This window comes from Thalassophryne amazonica, chromosome 11 (genome assembly GCF_902500255.1).
Source record: "Thalassophryne amazonica chromosome 11, fThaAma1.1, whole genome shotgun sequence".
NCBI classification, from domain to species: domain Eukaryota; kingdom Metazoa; phylum Chordata; class Actinopteri; order Batrachoidiformes; family Batrachoididae; genus Thalassophryne; species Thalassophryne amazonica.
The window spans coordinates 68,289,802-68,303,044 of record NC_047113.1 but is presented as its reverse complement, the minus strand read 5'-3'; the positions used below and the strand labels follow the sequence as shown (position 1 = coordinate 68,303,044).

At 41.4% G+C, this 13,243-nt stretch overlaps 1 protein-coding gene across 6 annotated transcripts in view; it reads right to left on the bottom strand.

Annotated features, from left to right (window-relative positions):
• fstl5 (follistatin-like 5) overlaps nucleotides 1-13,243 on the bottom strand; it is a 661,980-nt gene that overhangs the window by 135,164 nt on the left and 513,573 nt on the right. For all 6 annotated transcript variants that reach the window (XM_034182069.1, XM_034182072.1, XM_034182073.1 and 3 more), the window contains one exon: nucleotides 12,834-12,968. In XM_034182069.1, coding sequence (XP_034037960.1) covers nucleotides 12,834-12,968 — 135 coding nt within the window. The remainder of the gene's footprint in view (nucleotides 1-12,833; nucleotides 12,969-13,243) is intronic.

Genomic DNA, 13,243 nt, shown 5'->3' with positions numbered 1-13,243 from the left:
CGCTGCTCTCAGCTTCCTGGATCCTCTGACACTGCAGAAATAATTGTCACATTGAGGAGGGCAGATATTTATGCCAGTTTAGCAGCAGATTGTGGGAAAAGGATGGCGTGCTGCCTGCTGGTGACAGACTCTGTTAAGGAGATGTCAGAATAGTAACTGCTCAGGTTTTTTTCTGAACTACAAAGCAATTGGGTATATTTCAGAGAAAAAACAATTCCGTTTTTTCGCAAGGCGCCTGTGAAGAGAAGGTTTTGACCTTTGATCTTAGTGGTGAATTCATCTGAAGAAGATCATTCCTGCCTCGATTGTCATATCAGGTTTTTCACTTCATCACCAGGTTAATGCCTCAGTTTGCCTTTGATACCACCTTGGAGCTCCATATGTTCTGCAACTGCAAATATACTGTTCTCGCTTTGCCCATTCTTGCTCTGATGTCTCCGTCTGTTCCACCCTGGTTGTCAATGATTCTGCCCAGGTATATAAAGGCCTCACTACCTCCAGCTCACTTCATACAGCGTGACTGGAATCTAATTTTTGTGCCAATCTTAAGGATCTTGGTCTTGCCTCATGGATCTTAAGACCAACTTGTGAAGAGGTAGCTTCCAGTTTCTGTTGTCTTGTTCTGCATCTGTTGGGTGGCTGTGGGAAAACAGGGGCTAGGTCATCAGCAAAGTCCAAGTCTTCAAGCTGATCCCATAGTGCCATTGGATTCCATTCTTCTGTGTGCTGTTGACCTCTTAATGATCCAATCAATCACCAGGAGGAAGAGAAAAGGTGACAGGAAGCAGCCTTTTCTGACTCAAGTCTTCACCCCAAGCTGTCTGTAAACTGTCCACCATGGACCACCCGGCAAGTCATTCCTTCACTAGAAGATCTTGATCAGGGTGACCCAGTTTAGTTGGCATGCCATAATGGCGTAGCAGCTTCCTAAGAGTTTTCGCGGTCAACATTGTCAAAGGCCATATCATAGTCGACGAAGTTAATACAAACCCCAATTCCAATGAAGTTGGGATGTTGTGTAAAATGTAAATAAAAACAGAATACAATGATTTGCAAATCCTCTTTAAACCTATATAAATTAAATACACCACAAAGAGAAGATATGTAATGTTCAAACTAATAAAATTGTTGTTTTTGTGCAAAATTTGCTCATTTGAAATGGATGCTTGCAACATGTTTCAAAACAGCTGGGACAGTGGTATGTTTACCACTGTTACATCACCTTTCCTTCTAACAACACTCAATAAGCATTTGGGAACTGAGAACACTAATTGTGAGTGTCATGACTGGGTAATTCTGTATCAGAATCCACATCGATACTTCCGTATGGTAGCTTAAATTCACCCATTTCCGCAGCGGTGTCATTGGTAAGCAGCTTTCTCCTGCTCTCAGCTAACAGCGTTAACAGCTAGCAGTATGCATGGCTGGTGTTCTGTCGAAGTGTGCATCTCGTCGGATAAATCAACAGTTAATACTGAGCATGCGTGCGTAAGCGCACGCGTGCGCAGTTGCAAGATGGAAAGGAATGATATTCGACAGGAATGACATCTCATCAGAACACCGGTCAGGGCGTGGAGTAATATATCCAAATGTGAAACTGAATATTTTGCCACCATTACCCTGATATTATATGGTCTGAAATCTCACACGATACCAATCAGATTTGCGGAAAAAATGCAATTGGATTAGAATAAATCTTAAAAAGCAAATGAAAGCACTACAATTGTTACATATTAGAATAGACCCACAATTCTCAAACCAGTGGTGCAAGAGCTCCCTCTGGAGGTACGTCGAGTCAACAAGATTTTTTTATAAAGAAAAAAGAATACTCCTCCCCCAACACACACATCAGAACACATGAACCGCAAGAATTTTTAACCACTGAAATTATTTTAGACTAGGTTTTTCATCTTTTAAAAAGATACAAAAACATATGTTTGTTTTTAAGCGACATGCACAATGCACTTGAGAACCACATGGGTTCTCATTCTTTCATTTTTTCCTTTTGCTAAAGCTTATAGTTAGGCTGGATCAGGTGACCCTGAACCATCCCTTAGTTATGCTGCTATAGACGTAGACTGCTGGGGGGTTCCCATGATGCACTGTTTCTTTCTCTTTTTGCTCTGTATGCACCACTCTGCATTTAATCATTAGTGATCGATCTCTGCTCCCCTCCACAGCATGTCTTTTTCCTGGTTCTCTCCCTCAGCCCCAACCAGTCCCAGCAGAAGACTGCCCCTCCCTGAGCCTGGTTCTGCTGGAGGTTTCTTCCTGTTAAAAGGGAGTTTTTCCTTCCCACTGTAGCCAAGTGCTTGCTCACAGGGGGTCGTTTTGAACCGTTGGGGTTTTACATAATTATTGTATGGCCTTGCCTTACAATATAAAGCGCCTTGGGGCAACTGTTTGTTGTGATTTGGCGCTATATAAAAAAATTGATTGATTGATTCAAAACCCCGGTGAAATTTGCATGCGAGTACAGACAGCGGGCCGTGAATTTTAAAGGGTTTTGGAAGTTTGAAGACATTAAGAGGTGAATAACAATTACTGGTGCCGACTGTGTTAAGCCCCTGTCACAGTAGAGTATTCGTAGAGCTGCTCATTACTCTCTCTCTCTCTCTCTCTGTGTGTCTAATCAGAGCTGTGACTCTTTAAAATAAACGCGCACTCACTGCATGTCGGTGCGCTCATCAAACACCCTGATCGATCAGTCTGATCAAGCTGTAAAGAGCTGTGACTCTTTAAAATAAACGCGCACTCGCTGCATGTCGGTGCGCCCATCAGATGACCTGATCGATCAGTCTGATCAAAGCTGAAAAGAGCTGTGACTCTTTAAATAAACGCGCACTCGCTGCATAAAAATAATAACAATAATGTAAATGACTGTTTTTGAGCCGCACCACACCATGCAGTAGAGAACAGAGCGCACTTCCACAGAGGCAGAAAATAGCACTGTACTGGTTTAATAGCGGCATGGTACACACGACTGTGTGCACACATTAAAATGCGAACACACGCAGCTGCAAGTATGAACGAACACTGAAAAAGGCTGAGTACGCGCGTATTTCGGGCGTATTTAAATGAAACACAACGCTGCAATGAGCAGCAATACGAATACGCCAATGTGACAGGGGCTTTACATACAACTGTACTAACGGCAACTATAAGCTAAAAGGCATGATTGTCAGGAAAGAAAAGTGAGTAGAAATGCAAATTAATCCTATTTGATTTGATTAAAGTTCCTACCGAGAAGACGCATACGGACGTAAAACATGGATAAAAAGGTTTAGTTTCTCAGTATTTCTGAAACTGAATTATTCTGTCGTTATTATGCAGACACTGAAAGCGGATACCCGAACCACATGGTTTAGGTATCCACCTGAAGCGGATACCTGAACTGGGCCCAGACGTGATTGGTGGGCCAGGTTTGGACAAATAGTTTGAAATAATCATTTGGTTCGGATCCAGTCATGTCAGCAAAAAGACACTGGGAGGCACCAGGAGGGTCCACAAAAAGGGTCACTGCATGTACCGTACATGTATGTAGATCTTTACTGGAGAAATGTATTTTTTAATGATGTAATTAAGTCAGTTGCTTTATTTCAAATATGGTTAAAGATGTCAAATCTCTGCAGTAAGCAAAATGAAGCAATGCTTAATAAGAATCGGTTTCGGCTAATACACACTTCAGATATTGATCAGTTTCTGCTTTAACAGACAAACGTGATGGAGCATAATTATAAATTGACAGAAATCTCCCACATGCATGTGGACCTGTTATGTTACACGTACACGGATGTCACTGTCAATACACGTAGGTACGTGTCAATTAATTCTTCTTCTGTTTCATGGGGGCTGGCAACTAATTCATTGATGCATTAGCGCCACCACTGGACTGGAGTGTAGACTAGGAAGTAAATTCTGACCAGATTCACATTCTGTTAAATAACCCTGTCTCTGACGGAAAAGAAAACAAGAAATGAAAACAAATTTCCCAAGAACGTCTTTGCAAAATCTCTGCATGCGTCATTTCGGACCACAGCAGCACGTCTCAGACGGAGTCTCTTCACCCAAAGCAATCAAATGGATTAATGGGATTTTTAACCATCAGATAATAAAGCTAAAACCTCTAAAATCATTCTAAAGTCCGTTTAAGCAGAAACAAGGCCATTTTAAGCAGAAACTCTGCAAAATTTCATGACGAATGCGCAGCCGTGGCGTTCTGATTGCTTCCTCCATCTTTTATGATGAAATAATGCTGAATTTACGTGGAAATGATTGTTGTACAAAAGCTTTAGTTATCTGTCGCTGAGATAGATGATGACTGGAGTGCAGTGTGAAGTAGAAACAAGGTTTTAACCGTGAACCGCGGCTAATGATGCATGCGCAGATGCAAAAGGCAGACCGATTTTTAGGGGGGGGCCGTCCGGTCTGTGACACCGGTTGTAATGGTGGTACTTGGAAAACCAAATATTTTCTAAGGAGATACTGCCTGTAAAAAGATTGAGAACCACTGGATTAGACCATTACCAATGCAAAAGATGCCTTATCTTACTTTCAGAATATCTTTCCCTTTCTTTTTGTCATTCTCTAGCTAATAAGATCTGGGCCCAATTTTAAATCTCAAATCTTCTGGTGCCCACCCAAAACCTTTAATCACATTTTTATTGACATATAAGACTAAGAAGGATTTCCATATATAATATAGCTACAATGTAACTAGACCAATAAATTGAAATTCCATGGCTATTATTTATTCTTTCTGATTGCATGTTAATATATATATAGATATATATATCATATATATATATATATATATATATATATATATATATATATATATATATATATATATACGAAATTTAAAATTTTATCACACAACTGAAAATCAAATGCATTTTTGAAAATTTATGCTGCGTAACCTTTCATAGCCCACCAGGAGCCCATAATCCATGTTGGATACATGTGTTTTCATATTTTTATGAATTAGGTTGTTTTAGCTTATTTTAGCTTTGCATACGAATTGCATTACAATGTATTGATGATTTTGTAATCCTAAATAAAATGTAGTGTGTTGGAGATAAGGGAAAAGTAACAAACGTTTAGAGGTATGTGTGCCATGCCTGTTCCAATAATATAGGTATTGTCTATATTTCAAGATGTTGATTTTTGGTCTTGTGTTACATTTTTGCCATAATCTGTTTAAGGAGGTTATACTTATGCAAATGCAATGAAATTAAGTTATTAGAGCAAATTAAGGATGCTGATCACATATATGATGCTGGTTTTACAATACTGTTTAAGGAATTTATATCATGCTTACTTGACCTTTGTGACCTGTACTGACTGTATGCTATGTTTGGATGCTTGTAACTTCCCTGAACATATTTTGCCGATACTGCTGAAAGACTGAGGCTGTTTCTCACCTCACACAGCCTCTGTGGTTGCGTTTTGCCCACAACGCTGCAACAACGGCGCTTGCTTTGACGGGATGCAGTATTGTTGCTGACAGACAATTTTAAATAAGGAGCTGCAAACTGGCCTAAACTGGTCCTGTGGTCACTCAGATGCAGGTGCCGGGAAGACAACTACCCAATTTTTCAAAGAAAGAAAAACCCTCCCCAACGGCCAATTTTTCGAAGAAAGAAGAAAAATTCCCCACAGCCCACACTTCAGCTAACCCAGATCAACCAATCAGAGACTCTGGAACTCTAAGAACTCTGACTCTTTCCTGTTCAGCGTTCTTTAGCTGAACACACTTCCTGTTGGTATCGGGTTGTTGCAGAATAAAGTGCGCTGCTTTGAACCCACCCTGCGCTTGGTGACTGGTCGATGATCTGTTTTTCTGTTGCTGAATAAATCCAGACGAGGTCTGTATTGTTCACTATTCCATTGTCATTTGCAATTTGTGATTTGTGTCTCTCACTGTCCACCAACACGCGAAGAGGGGGATTTAAGCAGCGAGACCACAGGTGTTGTCCCTCAGGACTGGCTACAGAGTACCTCTCCTCAACACCCACCTGCAGTACCTTCATCGTCCACACGTTGGAAACCACTGATCAAATCAATATAATATCAGTATACGTGGTCTGTCCATAAATTAACGGTCCTTTTTATTTTTTTTTAAAACTATATGGATTTCATTCATATGTTTTTACATCAGACATGCTTGAACCCTCGTGCGCATGAGTGAGTTTTTCCACGCCTGTCGGTGACGTCATTTGCCTGTGAGCACGCCTTGTGGAAGGAGTGGCCCCGCCCCCTCGTCAGATTTTCATTGTCTGGAAATGGCGGAATGAAAAGGACTTTTTTCCATCAGATTTTTTTCAGAAGCTGTTAGAGACTGGCACCTAGAAACCATTCGAAAAATTTATCTGGCTTTCAGTGAAAATTTTACGGGCTTCACAGAGAATAAGGACTTTAACTACAGCTTTAAGGACCCCTTTAAGCACGGTCGGTGCGCCGCGCTGCGAGCTGCGACGATGCGACGATGCGGCACAAACCACTGGATCATTTCTAAGCTGATGGCTCTGTGGATATGAGACCGTCGTGTGCTCTTTCTCTGGTTATCACAAGAGCTGGACATCAGCCATTTTCCGGCAGATTTCACTTTTAACAAGAGATTTTGTCATGGAAAGCCGTGCGGAGGCTTCGCGTGTCACGACCGATTCGCTGATGAAGCGAGACAAAGGAACACCTCCATTTCGGAGTGTTAGAGGACAAGTTGGGACATGTCTATCTCAGCTTTCAGTGCTTACCAGTTGAGTGAGTATAAAAGAACTTGTGGAGAGCTGGACATGTCCCAACTTGTCCTCTAACACTCCGAAACGGAGGTGTTCCTTTGTCTCGCTTCATCCGCGAATCGGTCGTGACGCGCAAAGCCTCCGCGTGGCTTTCCATGACAAAATCTCTTGTTAAAAGTGAAATCTGCCGGGAAAATGGCTGATGTCCAGGTCTTGTGATAACCAGAGAAAGAGCACACGACGGTCTCATATCCACAGAGCCATCAGCTTAGAAATTATCCAGTGGTTTGTGCCGCATCATCGCAGCTCGCAGCACCGACCGTGGTGCACCGACCGTGCTTAAAGGGGTCCTTAAAGCTGTAGTTAAAGTCCTTATTCTCTGTGAAGCCCGTAAAATTTTCACTGAAAGCCAGATAAATTTTTCGAATGGTTTCTAGGTGCCAGTCTCTAACAGCTTCTGAAAAAATTCTGATGGAAAAAAAGTCCTTTTCATTCCGCCATTTCCAGACAATGAAAATCCGATGAGGGGGCGGGACCACTCCTTCCACAAGGCGTGCTCACAGGCGAATGACGTCACCGACAGGCGTGGAAAAACTCACGCATGCGCACGAGGGTTCAAGCATGTCTGACGTAAAAACATATGAATGAAATCCATATAGTTTTTGAAAAAAATAAAAAGGTACGATACTTTATGGACAGACCTCGTATGTTTTATATACAAACATTTCATCTGTAGGTTCAAATATGTAGGACTGCTTTTTTGCATTTACGCAATATCTCTAAAATCAGAAAGGTCTTGTCTCAGAGTGATGCTGAAAAACTAATTCATGCACTTATTTCCTCTAGGCTGGACTATTGTAATTCATTATTATCAGGTTGTCCTAAAAGTTCCCTAAAAAGCCTTCAGTTAATTCAAAATGCTGCAGCTAGAGTACTGACGGGGACTAGAAGGAGAGAGCATATCTCACCCATATTGGCCTCTCTTCATTGGCTTCCTGTTAATTCTAGAATAGAATTTAAAATTCTTCTTCTTACTTATAAGGTTTTGAATAATCAGGTCCCATCTTATCTTAGGGACCTCGTAGTACCATATCACCCCAATAGAGCGCTTCGCTCTCAGACTGCAGGCTTACTTGTAGTTCCTAGGGTTTGTAAGAGTAGAATGGGAGGCAGAGCCTTCAGCTTTCAGGCTCCTCTCCTGTGGAACCAGCTCCCAATTCAGATCAGGGAGACAGACACCCTCTCTACTTTTAAGATTAGGCTTAAACTTTCCTTTTTGCTAAAGCTTATAGTTAGGGCTGGATCAGGTGACCCTAAACCATCCCTTAGTTATGCTGCTATAGACGTAGACTGCTGGGGGGTTCCCATGATGCACTGTTTCTTTCTCTTTTTGCTCTGTATGCACCACTCTGCATTTAATCATTAGTGATCGATCTCTGCTCCCCTCCACAGCATGTCTTTTTCCTGGTTCTCTCCCTTAGCCCCAACCAGTCCCAGCAGAAGACTGCCCCTCCCTGAGCCTGGTTCTGCTGGAGGTTTCTTCCTGTTAAAAGGGAGTTTTTCCTTCCCACTGTAGCCAAGTGCTTGCTCACAGGGGGTCGTTTTGACCGTTGGGGTTTTACATAATTATTGTATGGCCTTGCCTTACAATATAAAGCGCCTTGGGGCAACTGTTTGTTGTGATTTGGCGCTATATAAAAAAAAATTGATTGATTGATTGATCTGGTAAAAAGCATATAAAATTTTGCAGAATGTAATAGCAATCACTGGAAGAGGAAGTCCTCCATGTTGTGTGCCAAATTAAAAAATCAGTGGTATTTCCTCTCCAATAAAGTGCTTGTGAGGATTCTGAAATTATTCATTTGGTGGGCAGATTAATGTTTTAATAGGTGTCATAATGATCCAGCTATTATGACAGTCAATACACACTCAGCGTTCGACTCGGCTAAGTGGCAGTAAAAACATAAAAATGATCAGCAGGGAGAAGACTGTCTTACGTGTTTTAATTCTTGATATTATCTGGGTGTATATCTGTCAACATTCATGGAAGACAAAAACAGTGCTACAAAACACTGCTCACTAAACAGCAGTAGTCTTGAGAAGCTCTTAAACATATGAACAGCAGCTGGCAACTTTCTGAGGAAATTTCACTCGGCTGCTCTCTGACTGGTGTGTCCAATAATAATATCTGACCATCTCCTGTGGCTAATCAAATGCCAAAATAATGCAAATGACGAGAGAGGGTCAAAACTCAATGCAGCCTTCTCGCAAATTTAATGAGGTTTGCATCTGTTTGTTTCACCTTCATGCATGAGTGAGGTGCTCAGCAAGAATGTTCAGAACCAGTTTCTCCGACTTTTCCCCCGTCAGATTTAAATGACCAGTGCTGCATATTTCTCACTGCATATGAGAGCTCTCAAGTGGGAAAATTCAGCTTACTTGTGAACATTTAGTCGAATCTTTCATCCACATTTTCTTATAATTGACAGCTCTGCAGAAGAACAAAAGACACCAAGCTGCCTGGTAATCTGTTTGCCACAATATAAAATTGGAAAATCTTTCCTTAAACCAGCATCAGGATGTCGGTCATCATCTTTCTGCCAATGACAAGTCTGTACTTTCTTCCATCCCCAAGACAGTCAAGACCACTCACACGATAACCTTAACGACTCTCAACAATGACGACAAAACCCTCTGTTGTTCAACTGAACAACTGTGTTTTATCATTATGAACAGTTGCACTGTGGAGGGTTATAATATGGGCTCACAAATGACTGATTATGAGAATGTTCATAGTTTTGGACAGCAGATTTGAACAGTCTGATGAGAGATGGCAGACGATGTACAGCTGGAGTGTGGCCATACTAAAATATGAAATGGAGCAAAATGGGGACAAATGGGGACTGATAATCACGAAATGGGGGTAAAATGTAATGAAATGGAGCAGAGTTAACCAGACTGACTGTTGGGAAGGTGTCGTAGCACGGACCCACAACAGGGGGCACAAAGGAACGGACAATGAATAAGCCAAAAAGTAACAATTTAATGTTGTGACAACACACAACTAAACACACAAGATCTGTAAAGTCAATTAACACCAAGTGACGTGTGGGCAGGCTCGAAGATAGAAGACCCCCGACGAGAGATGAGCCGCGTCCCACACGGCTTCCACCACCAACGGCCTGAAGAACACCGGAGCCGCCAAGTCCCGAGTCCCCAGGTGGCCTCTGTCTTCGGCTGTCGACCCTGGTACTGCTGGCAGAAAACAAAGACAGGATGGATGAGTGTGAATTCGCACACTCAGTAATCCACAGTCTGCACTCAGGAGGGAGCACCTCCACCTCCAATCACACACTCGTGCAGCTCCTGTTTAACCACTAATCTGGTTTGGGGTGTGAGGCGAAGCCGTCGCTGATCACACCAAACGCCAATCCCACAGATAAGGCAGACACAACAGGATAACGACTGCAAAAGAAGTTCAGATTATCACTCAACGATTTGAGTCAGCAGAGAAAATTACCTCTTCGGTAGTTGATTTCTCGGCGAGGAGGTGGAGTTGCAGTCCGGCCTTTATGGTGATGATGATGAGTGACAGCTGGTGCTGAGGATGAGTGACAGCTGTCACTTCTTCTGGGTCTGGCGCCCTCTCGTGCTTGGAGCCCGCACTCCAAGCAGGGCGCCCTCTGGTGGTGGTGGGCCAGCAGTACCTCCTCTTCAGCGGCCCACAAAACACTGACTCCAAATAAGTAGTTTTATGTAATTGTTTGGCTTCTGTTTTGTTTTGTTTTTTTGTGAGGTGCGCTCAGTACATGTCATACAGTCAATGGGTCAGTCTGCTCCATTTTGTTACCTTTTACCCCATTTCGTTATTACCAGTCCCCATTTTGCTAAAAAATAAAGTACTTAATTGAATAATATTTGGTGTCAGTCTGCTCCATTTCACTACGTTTTACCCCCTGTTTCATTATTATCAGTCCCCAATTTGCTAAATTTTGCTTAAAAATTTGTAAATAAAAGTACTTAATTGAATCATATCTGGAGTCAGTCTGCTCCATTTTGTTACATTTTACCACCATTTCGTGATTAACAGGCTCCATTTCACACCATTTCATCCATGACGTATTTTAGTATAGCCAGCTGGAGTGTGGTGCCAGATCTTTATGCACCAAAATCCATTATTCAATTATCTAGGTTTTATTTAGGATTATGGATTATCAGACATGTCACGGGCTGAATAAGACCTAATCCATCCAGATCTGAAGTAGGTAAGGACATGAGCTTGAACCAGCATGAGCCAGTACAATTAGAAGTCCAAAAACAGACAGCAGAAGCCCTCAGACAGATATTTATTGATGTATTTTTCCTCGAATTAAACCTTATTATGCCTCACGCTGTTTGTCCCGGTTCTGTCTGCCATGAACCAGCTCACATGAGTCAGTGAGTGAATGTTTGCCTTCAAGCCTCAAATCAGTACACTGTAATGCATTAACAACAAAAAAAAAAAACCTATCCCAAGACTTCATGCATGACTGCAGCACCTACAATAGAAGCAAATTCTATAGAAATCACCTTTGCAATCCATTGCAGTGCAATCCATTTCAAAATCGAAATTCTAAAAATATGTTAATGCCTGGATGGAGGTATTTTCATTTTATGACATATTTCTAGACGTAAATCATGACTGTCATTTAGATTGAAATGGCAAATGCTGAAACAAAATTGAGAAATGAATAACAAATACTTGAACAAAAATGAAGTAAATAAATAAAAACCCAGAAAAATTTCTTCATCAAAAAAACCCCAGCCACTTTTGTTCAAAAGAGGTACTTCTGTCATGCTGTCATTCATATATTTTAGTAGAAATCTATTCATATAGACAGCAGGTCTCTAAGTTAGATAAGAAGTTGGGTTACCAACACAGTATGTACACCATGGTTTGATTCCCCATCACATCTGTCTGTATACTTGGATAATATTTCACCACACCTGGGCTTACATGGGTGCCAGCCTTGGCTGGAGAAGTAACCTACATCTGCTTGGTGTCCCATCGAGGGTTAGTCTCAGACCCTTATCTGTTTCACACTGCGGAATCCAGGGATAAGCACCAGGACCTACACACGACTAACCTCTACTTGCTTTATTCATATGAATGTTGTTACAATACACCAGTAAATTTACAAAGAAAAGCATATAATAATTTCAAAGAAATAATTACTTTTTAGAACTTCAAAAGGATGCAAATGACTTGCAAACAGTGGATATTTTATTTGGTACAGGTGAGCAGTTCAGTGTTTGCAGGCTGCGGGTGTCTTTAGCAAATTGTTCAGACATTTATTCGCAATAAAAAACGACGAGAGGGTGGACCACTGCTCACACAAAGCCTGCTCACAGGCGAATTACGCAACCGACAGGCGTGAAAAAACTCATGCATGCGCACGAAGGTTCAAGCTTGGCTGATGCAATCACACATGATTCAAATCCATATGGTTTTTGAAAAAAATAAAAAGGTCCGATACTTTTCTAACAGACCTCGTACTGATTGGCAAAACATTTGTGATCGATTGGTATGAATAAATTCATAATGAAGTTACACAGACGTTATCTGATGAAGTCAAATATAGTTAAATACACCACTAAAGACTTGTGTGTATTTACTTGGACATTTATATTGCAGTGTATAGAGCAGGCAGGGCATGGATGAGCCTCCTGATGACTTTCCTATCTAGATGAAACAATTACTGGGAAAACAATCAAGATATTAACCAACAGTTCCAGTCTTGGTATCAGTCCAGGATGCATCCTGCCTCTCAGTGTATGGTGGGAAAGACCCCCACAACACCTTAAATGATAATTAGTCCAAAATATAAGGAGAAAAAGAAGGGTGCAGTGTTTGAGTGTGAAACAACAAAGAAGACATGTTTTCTTAAATAGATGGAAATGTCCATGAATGAGTGGAAAAGATTCCTAACCAGGTACTTGTAGGTAATTGTAGACAAGATCATTATTATTTCCAGCGCTGAGACTTGATTATTGCTTTGTAGGATGAATAAGTAAATAAAAATGAAAGAGGCTGACGCCATGGCTTGTACTTACATGTTTTGCGAGCAGAGTCTTCCACAAACAGTGAAGAGATGTCCTCATCCACACCGGCTTCATTTTTGGCAATGCAGGTGTATGCACCGGTGTCCTCAAAGTGCACGTTGCTGATGTGCACCTCACTTCCATTAGCTTTGAGGAACATAACAAGGGACAGATACAAAAGCAGTCTGGCAATCAAAAAGATATAAAAAAGCCACATCTGTGCTGCCATATTCAGCTACCATTTCGCTGTTACATAACAGCCTTTTAATATGGTACAAGGGCAGCAAGACGATTGTTAGGGCGAGAATGCAAAACTATAGGAGGTCAAAATCAGATTGTAAGATAGGCATTATGACACTGGATAAATTTCTGTTTGAGCATCAAAGAATTTTACTGCAAAATTTCACCGCTGTAGGTTTGGA